Genomic DNA, 16,399 nt, shown 5'->3' with positions numbered 1-16,399 from the left:
AGGATGAATGCCTGAAGATTCAGGCTCCTCCCTTAACAGGCCGAAGGGCAGTCGAGTCGCTCTGTGCCAGCCTAGGTTCTGATTCTTTTATTGTGGGGTTCATGTGTTTTTTTCCTTCACTCTTTTAGGAAAGGTGCCTGATGCAGTAAATTTCTGGTTGGGGGAATCAGCTGCAGTAACTTCCTGTAAGTAACCAGAGCCTGTTACTGGTGTATAAATCAGGTGTTGGACAGTGACGAGAAATGCCTGTTTAAAAAAAAAAAGGGGGGGGCGGCATCTGTTTTGGGAGGTATTGTTGGGAAGAGCTGCCGCAAGGAACCCGTGACGACTGGTGAGAAGTTTTACATCAAGCTGATAGCTTTCCCATTACTGAGTGACCTCCTGTGTTGTCCGGGCAACAATGTAGCACAGTGGTTAGCACTGTTGTTTCGCAGCGCATGGGTCCGAGGTTCGATTCCCGGCTTGGGTCACTGTCTGTGTGGAGTTTGCACGTTCGCCCTGTGTCTGCGTGGGTTTCCTCCGGGTGCTCCGGTTTCCTCCCACAAGTCCCGAAAGATGTGCTGTTAGGTAATTTGGACATTCTGAATTCTCCCTCTGTGTACCCGAACAGGCGCCAGTGACTCGGAGATTTTCACAGTAACTTCATTGCAGTGTTAATGTAAGCTTACTTATGACAATAAAGATTATTAAAATTATTAACATCAGGCCCTGTGCCTGCACGCTTCTATAGTCACTCTGTTTGGCATAACATGCATTGAGCTTCAATTTGATTTGCTGGCTGGTCCTGGTTCCTCAAGCCATGCAAATCCACTTCCAACCCTGCAGTAACCCATCACAGTGTTGGTATATCATAAAGTCAGTTTTATGGAGCTGGATTAACACCTGTATAGATACAGTCAGTAACACAGGGTGCTGGGGAGGGGTTACTGAGTGACAATGTGAGGGAACTGGATTAACATCAATAGAGATACAGTCAGTAACACAGGGTGCTGGGGAGGGGTTACTGAGTGACAATGTGAGGGAACTGGATTAACATCAATGGATATACAGTCAGTAACACAGGGTGCTGGGGGAGGGGTTACTGAGTGACAGTGTGAGGGAACTGGATTAACATCAGTAGAGATACAGTCAGTAACACAGGGTGCTGGAGGAGTGGTTACTGAGTGACAGTGTGAGGGAGCTGGATTAACATCAATAGAGATACAGTCAGTAACACAGGGTGCTGGGGAGGGGTTACTGAGTGAGAGTGTGAGGGAGCTGGATTAACATCAATAGAGATACAGTCAGTAACACAGGGTGCTGGGGGAGGGGTTACTGAGTGACAGTGTGAGGGATCTGGATTAACATCAATAGAGATACAGTCAGTAACACAGGGTGCTGGAGGAGGGGTTACTGAGTGACAGTGTGAGGGAGCTGGATTAACATCAATAGAGATACAGTCAGTAACACAGGGTGCTGGAGGAGGGGTTACTGAGTGACAGTGTGAGGGAGCTGGATTAACATCAATAGAGATACAGTCAGTAACACAGGGTGCTGGGGGAGGGGTTACTGAGTGACAGTGTGAGGGATCTGGATTAACATCAATAGAGATACAGTCAGTAACACGGTGCTGGGGGAGGGGTTACTGAGTGACAGTGTGAGAGAGCTGGATTAACATCAGTAGAGATACAGTCAGTAACAAACTGCTGGAGGAGGGGTTACTGAGTGACAGTGTGAGGAAGGTGGATTAACATCAGTAGAGATAGAGTCAGTAATAGGGTGCTGGGGAGGGGTTACTGAGTGACAGTGTGAGGGAGATGGATTAACATCAGTAGAGATACAGTCAGTAACACAGGGTGCTGGGGGAGGGGTTACTGAGTGACAGTGTGAGGGAGCTGGATTAAAATCAATAGAAATAGTAACACTGGGGGCTGAGGTTACTGAGTGACAAGGTGAGGCACAGGAGGTTTATGCAGAGATAAAATCTTTATTCCCAGAGGATGGTGACAATCTGGAATGCACTGCCTGGGAGGGTGGTAGAAGCGCGTTGCCCCACATCCTTTAAAAGGTTCCTGGAATAACACTTGGCACATCATAACATTCAAAGCTATGGGCCAAGTGCTGGCAAATGGGTAGGTAGGTCAGGTGTTTTTCATTTGTTGTTGCAGACTGGATGGGTCAAAGGGCCTCTTCTGCACTGCATTATTCTGTGAGGGAACTGGATTACCAAAGGTCAGATTCCATCTTGTACAAGGATATTTGCTCATAGGCACCCTTGAGATTTCTTTTCATAAAAATAATTTTACTGATTCAATTAGATCATAGAAAAACATGAAATAGACAATTTGTGGACCTATTTCCATTTTATTATTATATAATATTTATAGACTGCTCAATATAAAATGCTTATTTATGTTTTTCGTATCACAAATATTTATCTGAAGCATATTTACAAGACCTTAATGTCAGGTTCCACATCTATGCTGATGACACCCATCTCTGCCTCACTACCACCTCTGCCAACCCTTCCGTTTTTCAGGATTTGTTACATAGCTTGCCTGACATCCAGTCCTGAAAGAGCAAAGATTTTCTTCAATTCGGGAAGACTGATCACATTGTCTTTACTTCCCTTCACAAGCTCCTACCCTAGCCATTGACTCTATCCCTCTTCCTGCTACTCTCTGAGGAAGAAGTAGTCTGTTCATAAACTTTGTGTTGTATTTGACTCAGGATAAATATTCGACCACAGATTCACTCAATCACCAAAACTTCCTGCCTCATCTCAACTCATCCTGATACCTTCATCCATGCCATTATTCCTTCTGACTTGAGCTGAACCAAAATTCTGCTACTTGTATTTGAATCAGCACCAAGCTCCATTCAACCATCACCCACGTGGCAACTGATCCGCATTGGCTCCTGATCCAATTCTATCATTGCCAACCTCATTTTCAAATCCTTCCGTGGCTTCATCTCTCCTTATCTAATCTCTGCCAGCCTTCCGAGGTATCCTCACTCCTCCAATTCTGGCTTTTTGAGAATCCACAAGTTTTATTTTTCCACCATTGGAGCATTTGGTACCTCCATCTTCTCGGTCCTAAACTCTGGAATTTCCTTCCTAACCCCCTCTGCCTCACTACCTCTTTCTCCTTTCAGTTTCTCCTTAACCTACTTCTCGGCCAAGCTTTTCAAATGTCTTGTCCAGGATTGTTTGTATGCCATAAGCAAGATTTTACAATGCTACACGTAGATATATATTCTGCACTAGAAAATGAGCAACCTTGGCTAACTGTGTGTGTTCTCCATGGTATACTGTAAATCCATTGCTTGATTTGGCTGCACTAGATTTCCTGCACATTTGTGCCATTTTACTGACCCTTATTTCTCAACTTTATTTCAGTGCATAAAGATCACTATGAGAACCTGTACTGCGTGGTTTCGGGAGAGAAGCACTTTATCCTCCACCCTCCCACTGACAGACCCTTTATCCCATATGGTAGGTCAGGCTTTCACAGCACTGTCCCTTACCGCTGAAATCCTGTCTAACCTGGCCGTAAAAATAAATGTGATTAGTTGTTCTGAGCCAATTTGTAGAACAGATCATTATTCTATGTGAATTGTAAGTCTCAATGCCAGACGCCATGATGGTGGCCGGTAAGGGAACTGGGAATAGAACAAAGAACAAAGAAAAGTACAGCACAGGAACAGGCCCTTCGGCCCTCCAAGCCTACGCCGACCATGCTGCCCGTCTAAACTAAAATCCTCTACACTTCCGGGGTCCGTAACCCTCTATTCCCATCCTAATCATGTATTTGTCAAGATGGCCCTTAAACGTCACTATCGTCCCTGCTTTCACCACCTCCTCCGGCATCGAGTTCCAGGCACCCACTACCCTCTGTATAAGAAAACTTGCCTCGTACATCTCCCCTAAACCTTGCCCCTCGCACCTTAAACCTATGCCCTCTAGTAATTGATCCCTCTATCCTGGGGAAAAGCCTCTGACTATCCACTCTGTCTATGCCCCTCATAATTTTGTAGACCTCAGGTCGCCCCTCAACCTCCGTCGTTCCAGTGAGAACAAACCGAGTTTATTCAACCTCTCCTCATAGCTAATGCCCTCCATACCAGGCAACATCCTGGTAAATCTCTTCTGCACCCTCTCCAAAGATAGTGTGGTAGTTATGATATGGAATTAATTTGGTCTGCATTGTTCCATCAAACTCTTTCCAGTAAAAAATGTAGCACTGGTTAGAAGCATATTCCCACTCAGCCATTCCAAATAAACAAAACACTGAACTTCCCTTCCTGGTCCCAATACTAGCTGACATTATAAATGGTTCCCTCCCCTCAGCTATTGCTTCCTACCTTCTTTCATACCTGCTGTCATAGAGTCATAGATGTTTACAGCATGAAAACAGGCCCTTTGGCCCAGCTTGTCCATGCCGCTTGTCATCCACCCCAACTTTACAAATGCCAACCCTTTCCCCAGCTGACCTTGATGTGGAGATGCCGGTGTTGGACTGGAGTGAGCACAGTGAGACTTCTAGCTGACCTTGTACAACACTGAAACCCATCTCCAGCTTCTGTTGCCCCTTGTCCTGGAACACCTTATTGCTTCCCAGACCCATGCTCACCTTTCCTACAGTTTCAATCAGGTCCCCATTACTGACACTGAAATTGCCTTAAACAAAGTCAAAAATGACACTCTTTTCGTCCTCAGTGCACCTTTTAACATCGCCAATCACACTCCTCTCCTCAGTTCTCCAGCTTCGTGTGATTTCCCTTATCTACTCACGCATCTGCACTGATGGCGTCCTTTCTTGCCTCTGCACTGCTATTTCCAAAGAACCCCAAAGGATCTAACCTTTCTTCCTCTCCTTCCTCATCTAAATGCTGCACATTGGAACAGAACTGCAGATGTGTTCAATATCTATAGTGACACACAAATTTATTACTCCACAACCTCTTGAGCCCATTGCCCGTCTGCATTGTCAGACTGACTGCTTGTCCAACGTACAATTTCAGATGAGCTGCAGTTCCTTTTGCTTAAACTTTTTTTTATAAATGTTTTTATTCAGTTTTCGTATTTTATATTGAACAAATTACAAATTGTTAGGAGAGAGAAAAAAAAAAAACAAACAAAAACAAACACGCAAAAATTAACATACATATTTACAGGTAAGCATCTTCGTAGTAGTAACTGCGCCCCCCCCCCCCCCCCCTCAACATGTTTATTTAGCTTGGTTTTGGGCCTTAGCTAGCCATCGAACCCCCGTAACGAACCTGTAGCCCCCCCCCCCCCCCCCCCTCCCCGCTACCTTCCCCCGACTATTCTTCCTCTTGTACATTGGCCACAAATAGGTCCCGGAACAGTTGCATGAATGGCTCCCACGTTCTGTGGAAGCCGTCGTCCGACCCTCGGATGGCAAATTTGATTTTTCTCCATTTGGAGAGATTCCGAGAGGTCGGACAGCCAGTCCGCAGCTCTGGGCGGTGCTGCTGACCGCCAACCAAACAGGATTCTACGGCGGGCGATCAGGGAGGCAAAGGCAAGGGCATCCGCCCTCCTCCCCAGGAATAGATCTGGCTGTTCTGAAACCCGAAGACCGCCACTATCGGGCATGGCTCCACCCTCACTCCCACCACTTTGGACATTACCTCGAAGAAGGCTGTCCAGTACTCCACGAGTCTGGGGCAGGACCAGAACATGTGGGCGTGGTTGGCCGGGCCTCTTTGGCACCGTTCACATCTGTCTTCCACCTCCGGGAAGAACCTACTCATACGGGTTCTTGTTAAGTGGGCTCTATGTACCACTTTTAGTTGCGTCAGGCTGAGCCTTGCGCACGTGGAGGTGGAGTTGACCCTATGCAGTGCTTCGCTCCAGAGTCCCCACCCGATCTCCATCCCAGGTCGTCCTCCCATTTCCTCCTTGTTGCGTCCAGTACGGTGTCGTCCCTATCTACCAGTCGGTCATACATGTCACTACAGTTCCCTTTCTCTAGGATACTTGCGTCCAGTAGGTCTTCCAGTAGTGTCTGTCGTGGCGGGTGTGGGTACGTCCTTGTCTCCTTTCGTAGGAAGTTTTTGAGCTGCAGGTACCGTAGCTCGTTCCCCCCAGCTAGCTGAAATTTCTCTGTCAGTTCGTCCAGTGTTGCGATCCTGTCGTCCGTGTATAGGTCCCTGACTGTCAGTGTTCCCCCGTCCTGCCTCCACCTTTTGAAGGTGGCGTCGGTCAGTGCTGGTTTGAACCTATGGTTGTTGCAGATGGGAGCCCTGTTCGACATTTTGGTCAGACCAAGTTGCTGCCGCAGTTGGTTCCAGGATTGGAGGGTGGCTGTCACCACTGGGCTGCTGGAGTGTTTTTTGGGTGGGGATGGGAGTGCTGCCGTGGCGAGGGCCCGGAGGGAGGTTCCCATGCAGGAGGCCTCCTCCGCACGCACCCACTCAGCTTCTGGCTCCTGGATCCATCCCCTTACTCGCTCGGCTGTTGCTGCCCAGTGGTAGAATTGTAGATTCGGGAGGGCTAACCCTCCCTGGTTTTGTTTTTTGTAAGACCTTCTTTGGGATCCTAGCATTTTTACCCCCCCATACGAACGCCATGATGAGTTTGTCCAGCGCTTTGAAAAAGGCCTTGGGGATGTAGATCGGAATGGATCTAAACAGGAAGAGGAACCTGGGCAGTACGTTCATTTTGATCGTCTGAACTCTCCCCGCGAGGGAGAGCGGAGTGTGTTCCATCTTTGCAGGTCCTTTTTAACTTCCTCCGTCAGGCTGGTGAGGTTCCATTTGTGGATCCCTTTCCAGTCATGGGCTATTTGGATCCCCAGGTAGCGGAATTTATGTCGGGCTTGTTTGAACGCAGCCCCTTTAGTGCTGCCCCCCCCCCCCCCCCCCCTTGCGGGTGTAATGGGAAGATCTCACTTTTGCTCATGTTGAGTTTGTAGCCCGAGAAGGCTCCAAACTCTTCAGGAGCGCGATGATTCCGTCCATGCTGCTTTGTGGGTCCGAGATATAGAGGAGCAGATCAATCGCATAGAGTGAGACTCTGTGCTCTCTACCTCCCCTTCGGATCCCCCTCCAATTTTTTGCTGCCCTGAGCGCGATTGCTAGCGGTTCGATTGCTAGTGCGAACAGCAGCGGGGACAGTGGGCATCCTTGTCTGGTGCCCCTGTGCAACTGGAAGTATTGGGAGTTGGTATTGTTGGTCTGTACACTCGCCATGGGAGCGTTGTACAGGAGCTTTACCCAAGCTGTGAACCCTGTTCCAAGCCCGAACCGCTCCAGTACCTCTATGAGGTATATCCATTCGACTCTGTCGAAGGCCTTTTCTGCGTCCAGGGAGACGATCACCTCTTGTGTTCTCTCCCCGGAGGGGGTCATTATCACGTTCAGCAGGCGCCTGATGATCGCGGTCAGCTGTCTACCTTTGACAAAGCCCGTCTGGTCCTCTGTGACCACCTCAGGTACACAGTCTTCTAGCCTTTTGGCTAGGATTTTGGCCAGTATTTTGGCGTCTGCATTCAGCAGAGATATGGGTCTGTATGACCCACATTCCGTTGGGTCTTTGTCTTTCTTAGGTATCAGCGAGATTGAGGCCTGTGCTAACGTGGGTGGCAACGTGCCCCTAGCTAGCGAGTCTGTGAACATCTCCCGCATGTGCGGGGCCAGCGCTGTCGCAAATTTTTTGTAGAAGTCCGCCGGGCTTTTGCTTAAACATTGGGAACACCGACATTGGCTTTGAACCTCACCACAGACTCCATATCTTCTTTCAGCGCCATCTCAGGCTGAAGCAGACTGCTTGTAATCCCAATGGCCTTTTTGACTCTACGATGAGCTTATAACCCAATATCTTCTTCATACAGGCCACTTACTTCCATTTCCAAAACATTTGCCCATCTCCGCCTCTGCCTCAGTTCATGTGCTGCCGATGAATGCCTCACCCATGCTTTTGTCTCCTCCAGATTCCTTGACGTCTTTGCTTTGTTCTATCTCTGTAACCTTCTCCAGGCCTAGAACCCTGCATTTCTACCACTGTGTTTTCCCTTCTTCGCTGTTCACTAAATGGCAGCTGTGACTTCTACTGTCTGCGCCCCACACTCAAGAATCCCTTCTCTAAGCCCCTCCACTTCCCTTTACTCCTTTAGGTCCCTCCTTGAAACTCACTTATTTGACTAAATATTTGGTTGCTGCTCCTCATCTTTTGTTTCCTTACATCTTCATACCTGGACCATGAGATTGTTTTCCACATTTGCTTTCCTTTTAGCAGCGACATTTAGCCGCTAACCCTGCTGGTTGGTCAAGCCAAGACTGCATCATCTGCAGTTGAGGAGTTAGACGGGACCTCCTCCCAGTCACCAAGGAGTACTCTCGTTGACTCAAACGCCACAATGTGCACAAGAGCCAATCCCACCAAATGTCTTTCCCTCTCTGTGGGCTGTTGCTTCCCTCCTGTCGGCCTTTCCTGCTTGTGGTATGACTGAAATCAGAGGCTCAGAAGATGAGAAATGAGCAGAAATGACCATTTTCCACCATAGTCAGTGTTTTAAACTGTCGGAAATATCGTGTCTGGGGAATGCCACTGGTTGTCTTAAATGTAACATTGAGACTGGGCTAGTCAATGAAACTCAGGCCTGTTGTTGGTTTTGCAGAAATTCTTCCAGCCTGCAACATATAAGGTGAATGAAGATGGTTCCTTTGATGTGATAAATGTACAGAATGCAGAGAAGGTAAAGAACCCTTCACAAGGATGAAAAGATATTCTATGAAAATGTGTATATTTTTCAGCTAGCTTTTTCTATAAGTAATTTTGGTCCCCCTGTTCTTTCAGACCTTGGCTCACCCCTGGCTTCTAACCTGCTGTCAATTCCTTTTATAAATGGTTAGCGGGAAGTGTCAGAAACCAATTATTAGTGATACTGCGCAATCATCTATTTTCTCTCTTGCTGAGAATAGCTCCAGTGCCCGCTTAGTACCTTCTGTGCCATATTGTGCAAACTGATAACTTGAGGTGGATTCAACCCACCATCTTCCCACATTGAGCAAAATAGTCATCTAACACGAGAGACCCAAGAGTGCCTTGTGTGTGAAATATAACACAATTCTGACCCAGTCAGGGTGCTTGGATGTGATTCGAGTAAAGGCAGAATTCAGAGATGTTGCTGAAAAATCTTTCATGAGGTAAAAAGATGTAGCCCGAGCTTTTGAGACAAGCTAACACCTTGAAGTAAAATATTAAAATGATACTAAAAGACAGTGAATAATTTAATGAATAAATATAACAGCCCCGACCTTAACGAGAGCAGGGGGCGGGATTCTCTCGGGCTGGGCCGGAGAATCCTCGCAACTGGCACGAATTGCGCCGCGCTACCCTGATGCCGGGATGCGATTCTCCACTCCGCGGAGAATCGGTGGCATTGGCGCCGGCGTGGTTGGCACGGCGTCGGTCTGGGAGCCGTTTCTACGTGACCCCCTCCCCCGCCAATTCCCGGCCCGGGGTGGGCCAAGCGGCCGTAGCAAAAAACCCGAGTCCTGCCAGCACCGTTCTAATCTGCTCTCAGCTGGCGGGACCTCGGCGTAGAAGGGTTGGGGGGGGGGGGATATCGACCCCGGGGAGGCCTTTGTTGTGGCCTGGCCAGCGATCAGGGCCCACCAATCGGCGGACCGGCCTCTCGGGCTGGGGGCCTCCTTTCTTCCGCGCCGGCCCCTTTAGACCTATGCCATGTTGCGTCAGGGCCTGCGCGGAGAAGGGAGCCACTGCGCATGCCCGGTGTTGACGCTGGTTGCCACTGCGCTATCGCGCGCAGGTTGGCGGCAGTACCACTGCACATGCGCGTACCCCGTGGCGCCCAGTTGACGCCGGGATCAGCAGGCTGGAGCGGCGTGGGCGCGTCCAGTGCCGTGCTAGCCCCCTGTAGGGGCCAGAATTGCTGATCCTGAGGCCGTGTTGACGCCGTCGAGAAACGTGACAGCGTTTCCGATGGCGTCAACACTTAGCCTCAGGATCAGAGAATCCCGTCCAGGATTTCTAAGCAATATTCCGAGGGGTAAAGACTGCCGGTTGCAAAACCCATTACATTTCTGGGAGTTAAAAGTCTTCTCTCGATATTATTGTGAAAAGTCTAATATTATAAAATATTAAATTAGAAATTTATCCTGGACATTAATAGCTAAATTGGCACGTGATTTTTTTTTCAAAAAGCATTTTGCATGATTCAAGCAATAGGGAGAACCAAATGCTGAGAAATCTAGAAGTGGCTTTCCCATCATAAAGGTTGTATTGGTATTTTCTATCCTATATGTTGAGAAATGTGACTAGGAGTATAGATATGTACACTATTCGATAGACTTATAGGATGTACAATATGTATAATTAGTGCTTTATTTAGGAAAATAATACACACGGTAATAAGAAGGATTGAAGAAGTCCTTTCCGAACAAGTCAATTTATTTTTGATCTTGTGCACAAACCATTCCACAAGCTATTGCCTGTCAAGCCACTGCTTTGTTTTACTAAAAACAGGCGAACCTAAACCTGAATGGTGTGGTTAGATCACAGTGAAGTAGGCAGTAAATTACATATATTGTATTCCACAAACCAATGTACACAGAATAATTTGCCCTTTTTTTGAAATGTGTTTGTATCAAGTTTTAGATAATTTGATGATAAAACAATTTCGATCAATCTTTTTGTGTCGCATTTAACCTGGTCAGACGGGGCTTTACTCCCAGGATCTTCCACCACTGTTCACTGCATGGCATCCAGCAAATGCAGGGAAGGTGTCCAGTGTGTCCCAGGGGAAACATTCTATCTCCTGTTTGGTGTGCTACTTCACGATGCCGTGGCTGAGACTGGAAATACAGTGTGGCAATTTACAGACTCAAACTGGTATGCTAACAGTCAAAACTCCAAAGCCGTTTGCCAGCGACAGCTCATTTCTAGTGAGCTAAAGGTGCAGCATCTCCTCTGAGCCTTGTGAGTAATTGTTCCACCTGGTTTAGGAGCTGGTAGTAACAACTATAATACTGAGTGGGTTGATTGAAATCAAGATAGCAGCATTAACTCTAACTCTATAGTTGATTTTCCCTACCCTAAGCTAGTGATTGAGGTAGTTAGCTGGGGCTCCTGAACACCATTCAGTGATTCATGCTGCCAAGTATGCATTACACACATTGGACAAGCACAGAAATGCAAAACAATCTGGAAGCAGGAACCCTTCTGGTTTTAATAGAGGTGAGAGGAGGGGCAGATGAACAATCCACTCATGGGAAGTCATTTTATCAATTAAATATTATCTTGAAGCTTCCTGCCTTAATTTTAACAGTCATTATGTTTTGCTCACATCAACTTTGTTTCCCATGACCAAAAAATCTGGCAGTCAAAGGAGATGAGAAAAACCTAATTCATGAGGTATTGCTTGTGGGTCAGGAGGAGCAGAATTGTTTCTTCCAGCCCCACCAAGCTACCTTTTCCCCCGCACACCCAGCAATCAGTCTACTCCCTGTGCACTGGAAACATAACCTGTCCTCTTGACACTGTTAGGCGTCCCCAAACCACCATTTTTACACCCAACCCCCTTCTGTTCCCTATCCTGAGCACAAGGTCATTTGGGAAACCATTATTCCAGGGTTCCCGAACTTAGCTGCAACAGTACCCCACACCCCTTCCCCTCCTGGGCTAAAGCCCAGGCCTCATGGTTTATGCTCACAAATGAAGAATGGTCAGTTGGTAATATATTACAAGCATGTTGGTGTGCACAGAAATTAGTTGGTGCTTTCAGATGTAAAGGTGTGTTTTTGGAGCTGGAGAGAGCTGTCATGATTTTTTTTTTTTTAAATTCCAATGAAGGGGCAATTTAGCGTGGCCAATCCACCTGGCCTGCACATCTTTGGGTTGTAGGGGTGAGACCCATGCAGACACGGAGAATGTGAAAACTCCACATGTTCCACGATCAAACCCTGGTCCTCGCCGCCTTGAGACAGCAGAGCCATTGTGCCACCGGGGAGCTGTAATGATGAGTGTTGCTAAAGCAGCCATGGGTATACCTACAGCAACAGCTTCTCTCCTTGTTACTTGGAAACACAGGCTTGATTAGTAAGGGGTTCAGGAGTAATGGGTGAAGGCAGGGGATAAGAAACACATCAGCCATGATTGAATGGCGGAGCAGACCCACTGGGCCAAATGGCCAAATTCTGCTCCTATGTCTTAGCGTCGTATAGTACCAAAAGGGCCACGTTCTCTTCAAGCTTACTGTCCACTTCAAGCCAAGTTAGTCTCTGTTCCTTTAGTCAAAAGGAGTCTGGTAATGCAAAGTGATTGCGGCCTTGGCAGTGGGCTTTGTTTTCAGAAACATGGGTGAAGTACCAAAGAAACATTCCACCTGAGATAGTTGGTGGGACTGTGGATACTGCTTTCCTCCTTCCCTTCATTTGTATCCCAACTTCAATCACAGCCGCTCAACAGTCTCAGGTTAGTGTGATAAAGAATTAAAGTCTCCACTCATCTACAAAAAGGTATTTGGTAGTAAGTTCAGATCTGTCTCCACAAATCCACAGCTAATATTTAAGGATTATCAACGAGTTCTTTACCCAAGGCTATATTTACTGGTTCAGCTCCTGGTTCTTTGCAGATGGTATTCTTGTCTCAGATATGCAGACTGAGGCTGCACGGCGGTGCAGTGGTTAGCACTGCTGCCTCATGAAATTGCAGATGCACTTGTGATGATTTACCAAAATTCACTAGACTATGGGGTGGTCCCGGTGGATTGGAAATTAGCAAACGTGACACCACTGTTTAAAAAAGGAGGTAGTCAGAGAGCAGGAAATTATAGGCCAGTGAGCTTAACTTCGGTAGTAGGGAAGATGCCGGAATCTATCACCAAGGAAGAAATAGCGAGGCATCTGGATAGAAATTGTCCCATTGGGCAGACGCAGCATGGGTTCATAAAGGGCAGGTCGTGCCTAACTAATTTTGTGGCGTTTTTGAGGACATTACCAGTGCAGTAGATAACGGGGAGCCAATGGATGTGGTATATCTGGATTTCCAGAAAGCCTTTGACAAGGTGCCACACAAAAGGTTGCTGCATAAGATAAAGATGCATGGCATTAAGGGTAAAGTAGTAGCATGGATAGAGGATTGGTTAATTAATAGAAAGCAAAGAGTGGGGATTAATGGGTGTTTCTCTGGTTGGCAATCAGTAGCTAGTGGTGTCCCTCAGGGATCCGTGCTGGGCCCACAATTGTTCACAATTTACATAGATGATTTGGAGTTGGGGGCCAAGGGCAATGTGTCCAAGTTTGCAGATGACACTAAGATGAGTGGTAAAGCGAAAAGTGGATACTGGAAGTCTGCAGAGGGATTTGGATAGGTTAAGTGAATGGGCTAGGGTCTGGCAGATGGAATGCAATGTTGACAAATGTGAGGTTATCCATTTTGGTAGGAATAACAGCAAACAGGATTATTATTTAAACGATAAAATATTAAGCATGCCGCTGTGCAGAGAGACCTGGGTGTGCTAGTGCATTAGTCACAGAAAGTTGGTTTACAGGTGCAACAGGTGATTAAGAAGGCAAATGGAATTTTGTCCTTCATTGCTAGAGGGATGGAGTTTAAGACTAGGGAGGTTATGTTGCAATTGTATAAGGTGTTAGTGAGGCCACACATGGAGTATTGTGTTCAGTTTTGGTCTCCTTACCTGAGAAAGGATGTACTGGCACTGGAGGGTGTGCAGAGGAGATTCACTAGGTTAATCCTAGAGCTGAAGGGGTTGGATTATGAGGAGCGGTTGAGTAGACTGGGACTGTACCCGTTGGAATTTAGAAGGATGAGGGGGGATCTTATAGAAACATTTAAAATTATGAAGGTAATAGATAGGATAGATGCGGGCAGGTTGTTTCCACTGGCGGGTGAAAGCAGAACTAGGGGTCATAGCCTCAAAATAAGGGGAAGTAGATTTAGGCCTGAGTTTAGGAGGAACTTCTTCACCCAAAGGGTTGTGAATCTATGGAATTCCTTGCCCAGTGAAGCAGTTTTTATGGTAAAGATAGATAGTTTTTTGAAGAATAAAGGGATTAAGGGTTATGGTGTTCGGGCTGGAAAGTGGAGCTGAGTCCACAAAAGATCAGCCATGATCTCATTGAATAGCGGAGCAGGCTCGAGGGGCCAGATGGCCTACTCCTGCTCCTAGTTCTTATGTTCTTATGATGCCAAGGACCCGGCCCGGGGTCACTGTCCGTGTGGAGTTTTCACATTCTCCCCTTGTCTGCGTGGGTCTCACCCCCACAACCCAAAGATGTGCAGGGTAGGTGGATTGGCCACGCTAAATTGCCCCTTAATTGGAACAAAAGAATTGGGTACTCTAAATTTATTGAAAAATAAATAAGGTATGGAGACGCACACAGGTTGTAGCAACCAAGAATACAATGGAAATGTGTCAGGAAATAACTAAAGCAAACAAAAGTTTGGTCTCATTCACAAACTCTTATCAGGCCTAAATGCTTTTGAGTGCCAGCTCATGGATTGTTGATTCAGGTGAATTAGTTATTGTGGTGGAGGGAAACATTGGTGAAACATGGGGGGGAGCTAGGAGTGAAAATGAAAGTCAATAGAAACTTTTCAGCCAAACATCAATCCAGTTGTTAAATAAGCTATTGAGGAACTCCATTGGAGCAGCCAGTTTAATTGTGAGAATGAGTTGTACATGTTCTTAAAGATTGAACAACATGGCAAAGAGCTGGAACTGATCTTTCAAAAAAAGACCTTTGTTCCGCTTAATGGCATTATCCTGTTCTTAGTAACCTTGCCAGTGTCTCTGCAGCTGCACACATCATTATGCTGTGCTACTAGCAGCCATTTAGTAAATCTCTCTGTTACCAATGCACTCGGCATTTGAAAGGCCTGTCCGGGCCCACTCAGTCCCTATATCCTTGGATAGTTAGTGTTGTCTCTTAACCCTTTCTTCCTTGTAATATTGTAGACGTGCAAAGCGTGCAATGCACTGGATCTCAGTGAAGCCTGCTCTGTTAATGTGGATAAAGTAGGGCCATTATACTGTATTGTTTTGCTTTAATTTATTTTTCTCTCTCAAAATTCATCCAACAACAAAGAGAGCTTTTTGAATCAAAGCCAGTTGTGGAGTGCTCTTCAATTCTGCATTGCTTTGTCTAATGAAGTTGTGATCCCAGGGATTTGACTGATAATTCCAACATTTGTGGATTATGTAACATAAACATTGATTAGTCAGCTTTAGTAGAGCTCTATAAGCCTTGCAGGCTGATTGCCAAGTGGTCTGTTTGATATTCTCCAAATCCCAGCTAAACAGATTTGTTTGTAATCGACACTGATTCATTGTAACAACTTCAGACTGCTTCCTTACAAATCTCTTGACCATTCAGCTCAAAGAGGTATTTAGTATGAAGATAGGTTCAGAAAATGATTCAATGCTGGGGAACCAGTGGCGAATGAGGTTCAGAGCATTCAATTTTCAGACTTTTCGCAAAGCCAAAGGGCCTTTTACATTTCAACTGGGTCATAGACAAATAGCTTAAAAGCATGGCTTTCCCAAATGCTTAGAACTGCATCACGTGTCTGTGCTTTGATGTTTTGTGCAGTGTATTGTTGGCAATAGTATTAACATAATAAATATCTGAATTTATAATGATGCAACGACATTGCACCATGACATTGGAAAGAAAGACTTGTATTTGCATAGCACCTTTCAGCACTTTACAGACAACTTGTTGGAAGTGTAGTCACTGATTTAACAGAGAGAATGCAACTGCCTGTTTTTGCACACCACAAACTTACAACAGACAGTGATGTGATAATCAGATAATCTGTTTGTGCTGTTGATTGAGGGATAAATATTGGCCATGGCAGCAAGGATATCTCACCTGCATCCTCAAAATGATCCCATGGGATCTCTTGCATCCATCAGAGCAGGTAGATGGCGGCTCAGTCTAACGTTTTATTTGAAAAACGGCATCTCTGGCAATACAGCAAGTGCTCATAACTGCACTGAGGTGTTAGCCTTGATTTTAAGCTCATGTCCTGGAGCGGGACTTGAATCCAGAACCTTGTGACTCGGCGAAAGGGCTACCTTTCTGAGCCACAGCAGCCACGCAACTGCCGCTGAACCTCTTTGCTATTAATTCATTAGCCCCAAAGTTAGTCCAAAGTTGTGCAGGTTAGGTGGATTGCATAATCAAAGCATAATCAAAGTGGGCAGCATAATCAAAGACCCCTCCCACCCGGCATACTCACTGTTTCAACTTCTTCCATCGGGCAGGAGATTCAGAAGTCTGAGAACACACATGAACAGACTCAAAAACACCTTCTTGCCCGCCATTACCAGACTCCTAAACGACCCTCTTACGGACTGACCTGATTAAAACTACACCCCCGTATGCATCATCCGATACCGGT

At 46.4% G+C, this 16,399-nt stretch overlaps 1 protein-coding gene across 2 annotated transcripts in view; it reads left to right on the top strand.

Moving 5' to 3' along the window:
- jmjd7 (jumonji domain containing 7) overlaps positions 1-16,399 on the top strand; it is a 41,609-nt gene that overhangs the window by 11,332 nt on the left and 13,878 nt on the right. For both annotated transcript variants that reach the window (XM_038783921.1, XM_038783914.1), the window contains 3 exons: positions 129-185; positions 3,380-3,475; positions 8,629-8,705. In XM_038783921.1, coding sequence (XP_038639849.1) covers positions 129-185; positions 3,380-3,475; positions 8,629-8,705 — 230 coding nt within the window. The remainder of the gene's footprint in view (positions 1-128; positions 186-3,379; positions 3,476-8,628; positions 8,706-16,399) is intronic.

This window comes from Scyliorhinus canicula, chromosome 2 (assembly GCF_902713615.1).
Source record: "Scyliorhinus canicula chromosome 2, sScyCan1.1, whole genome shotgun sequence".
In the NCBI taxonomy this organism is placed as follows: Eukaryota; Metazoa; Chordata; class Chondrichthyes; order Carcharhiniformes; family Scyliorhinidae; genus Scyliorhinus; species Scyliorhinus canicula.
This window is presented reverse-complemented; position numbering and strand designations above follow the sequence as displayed.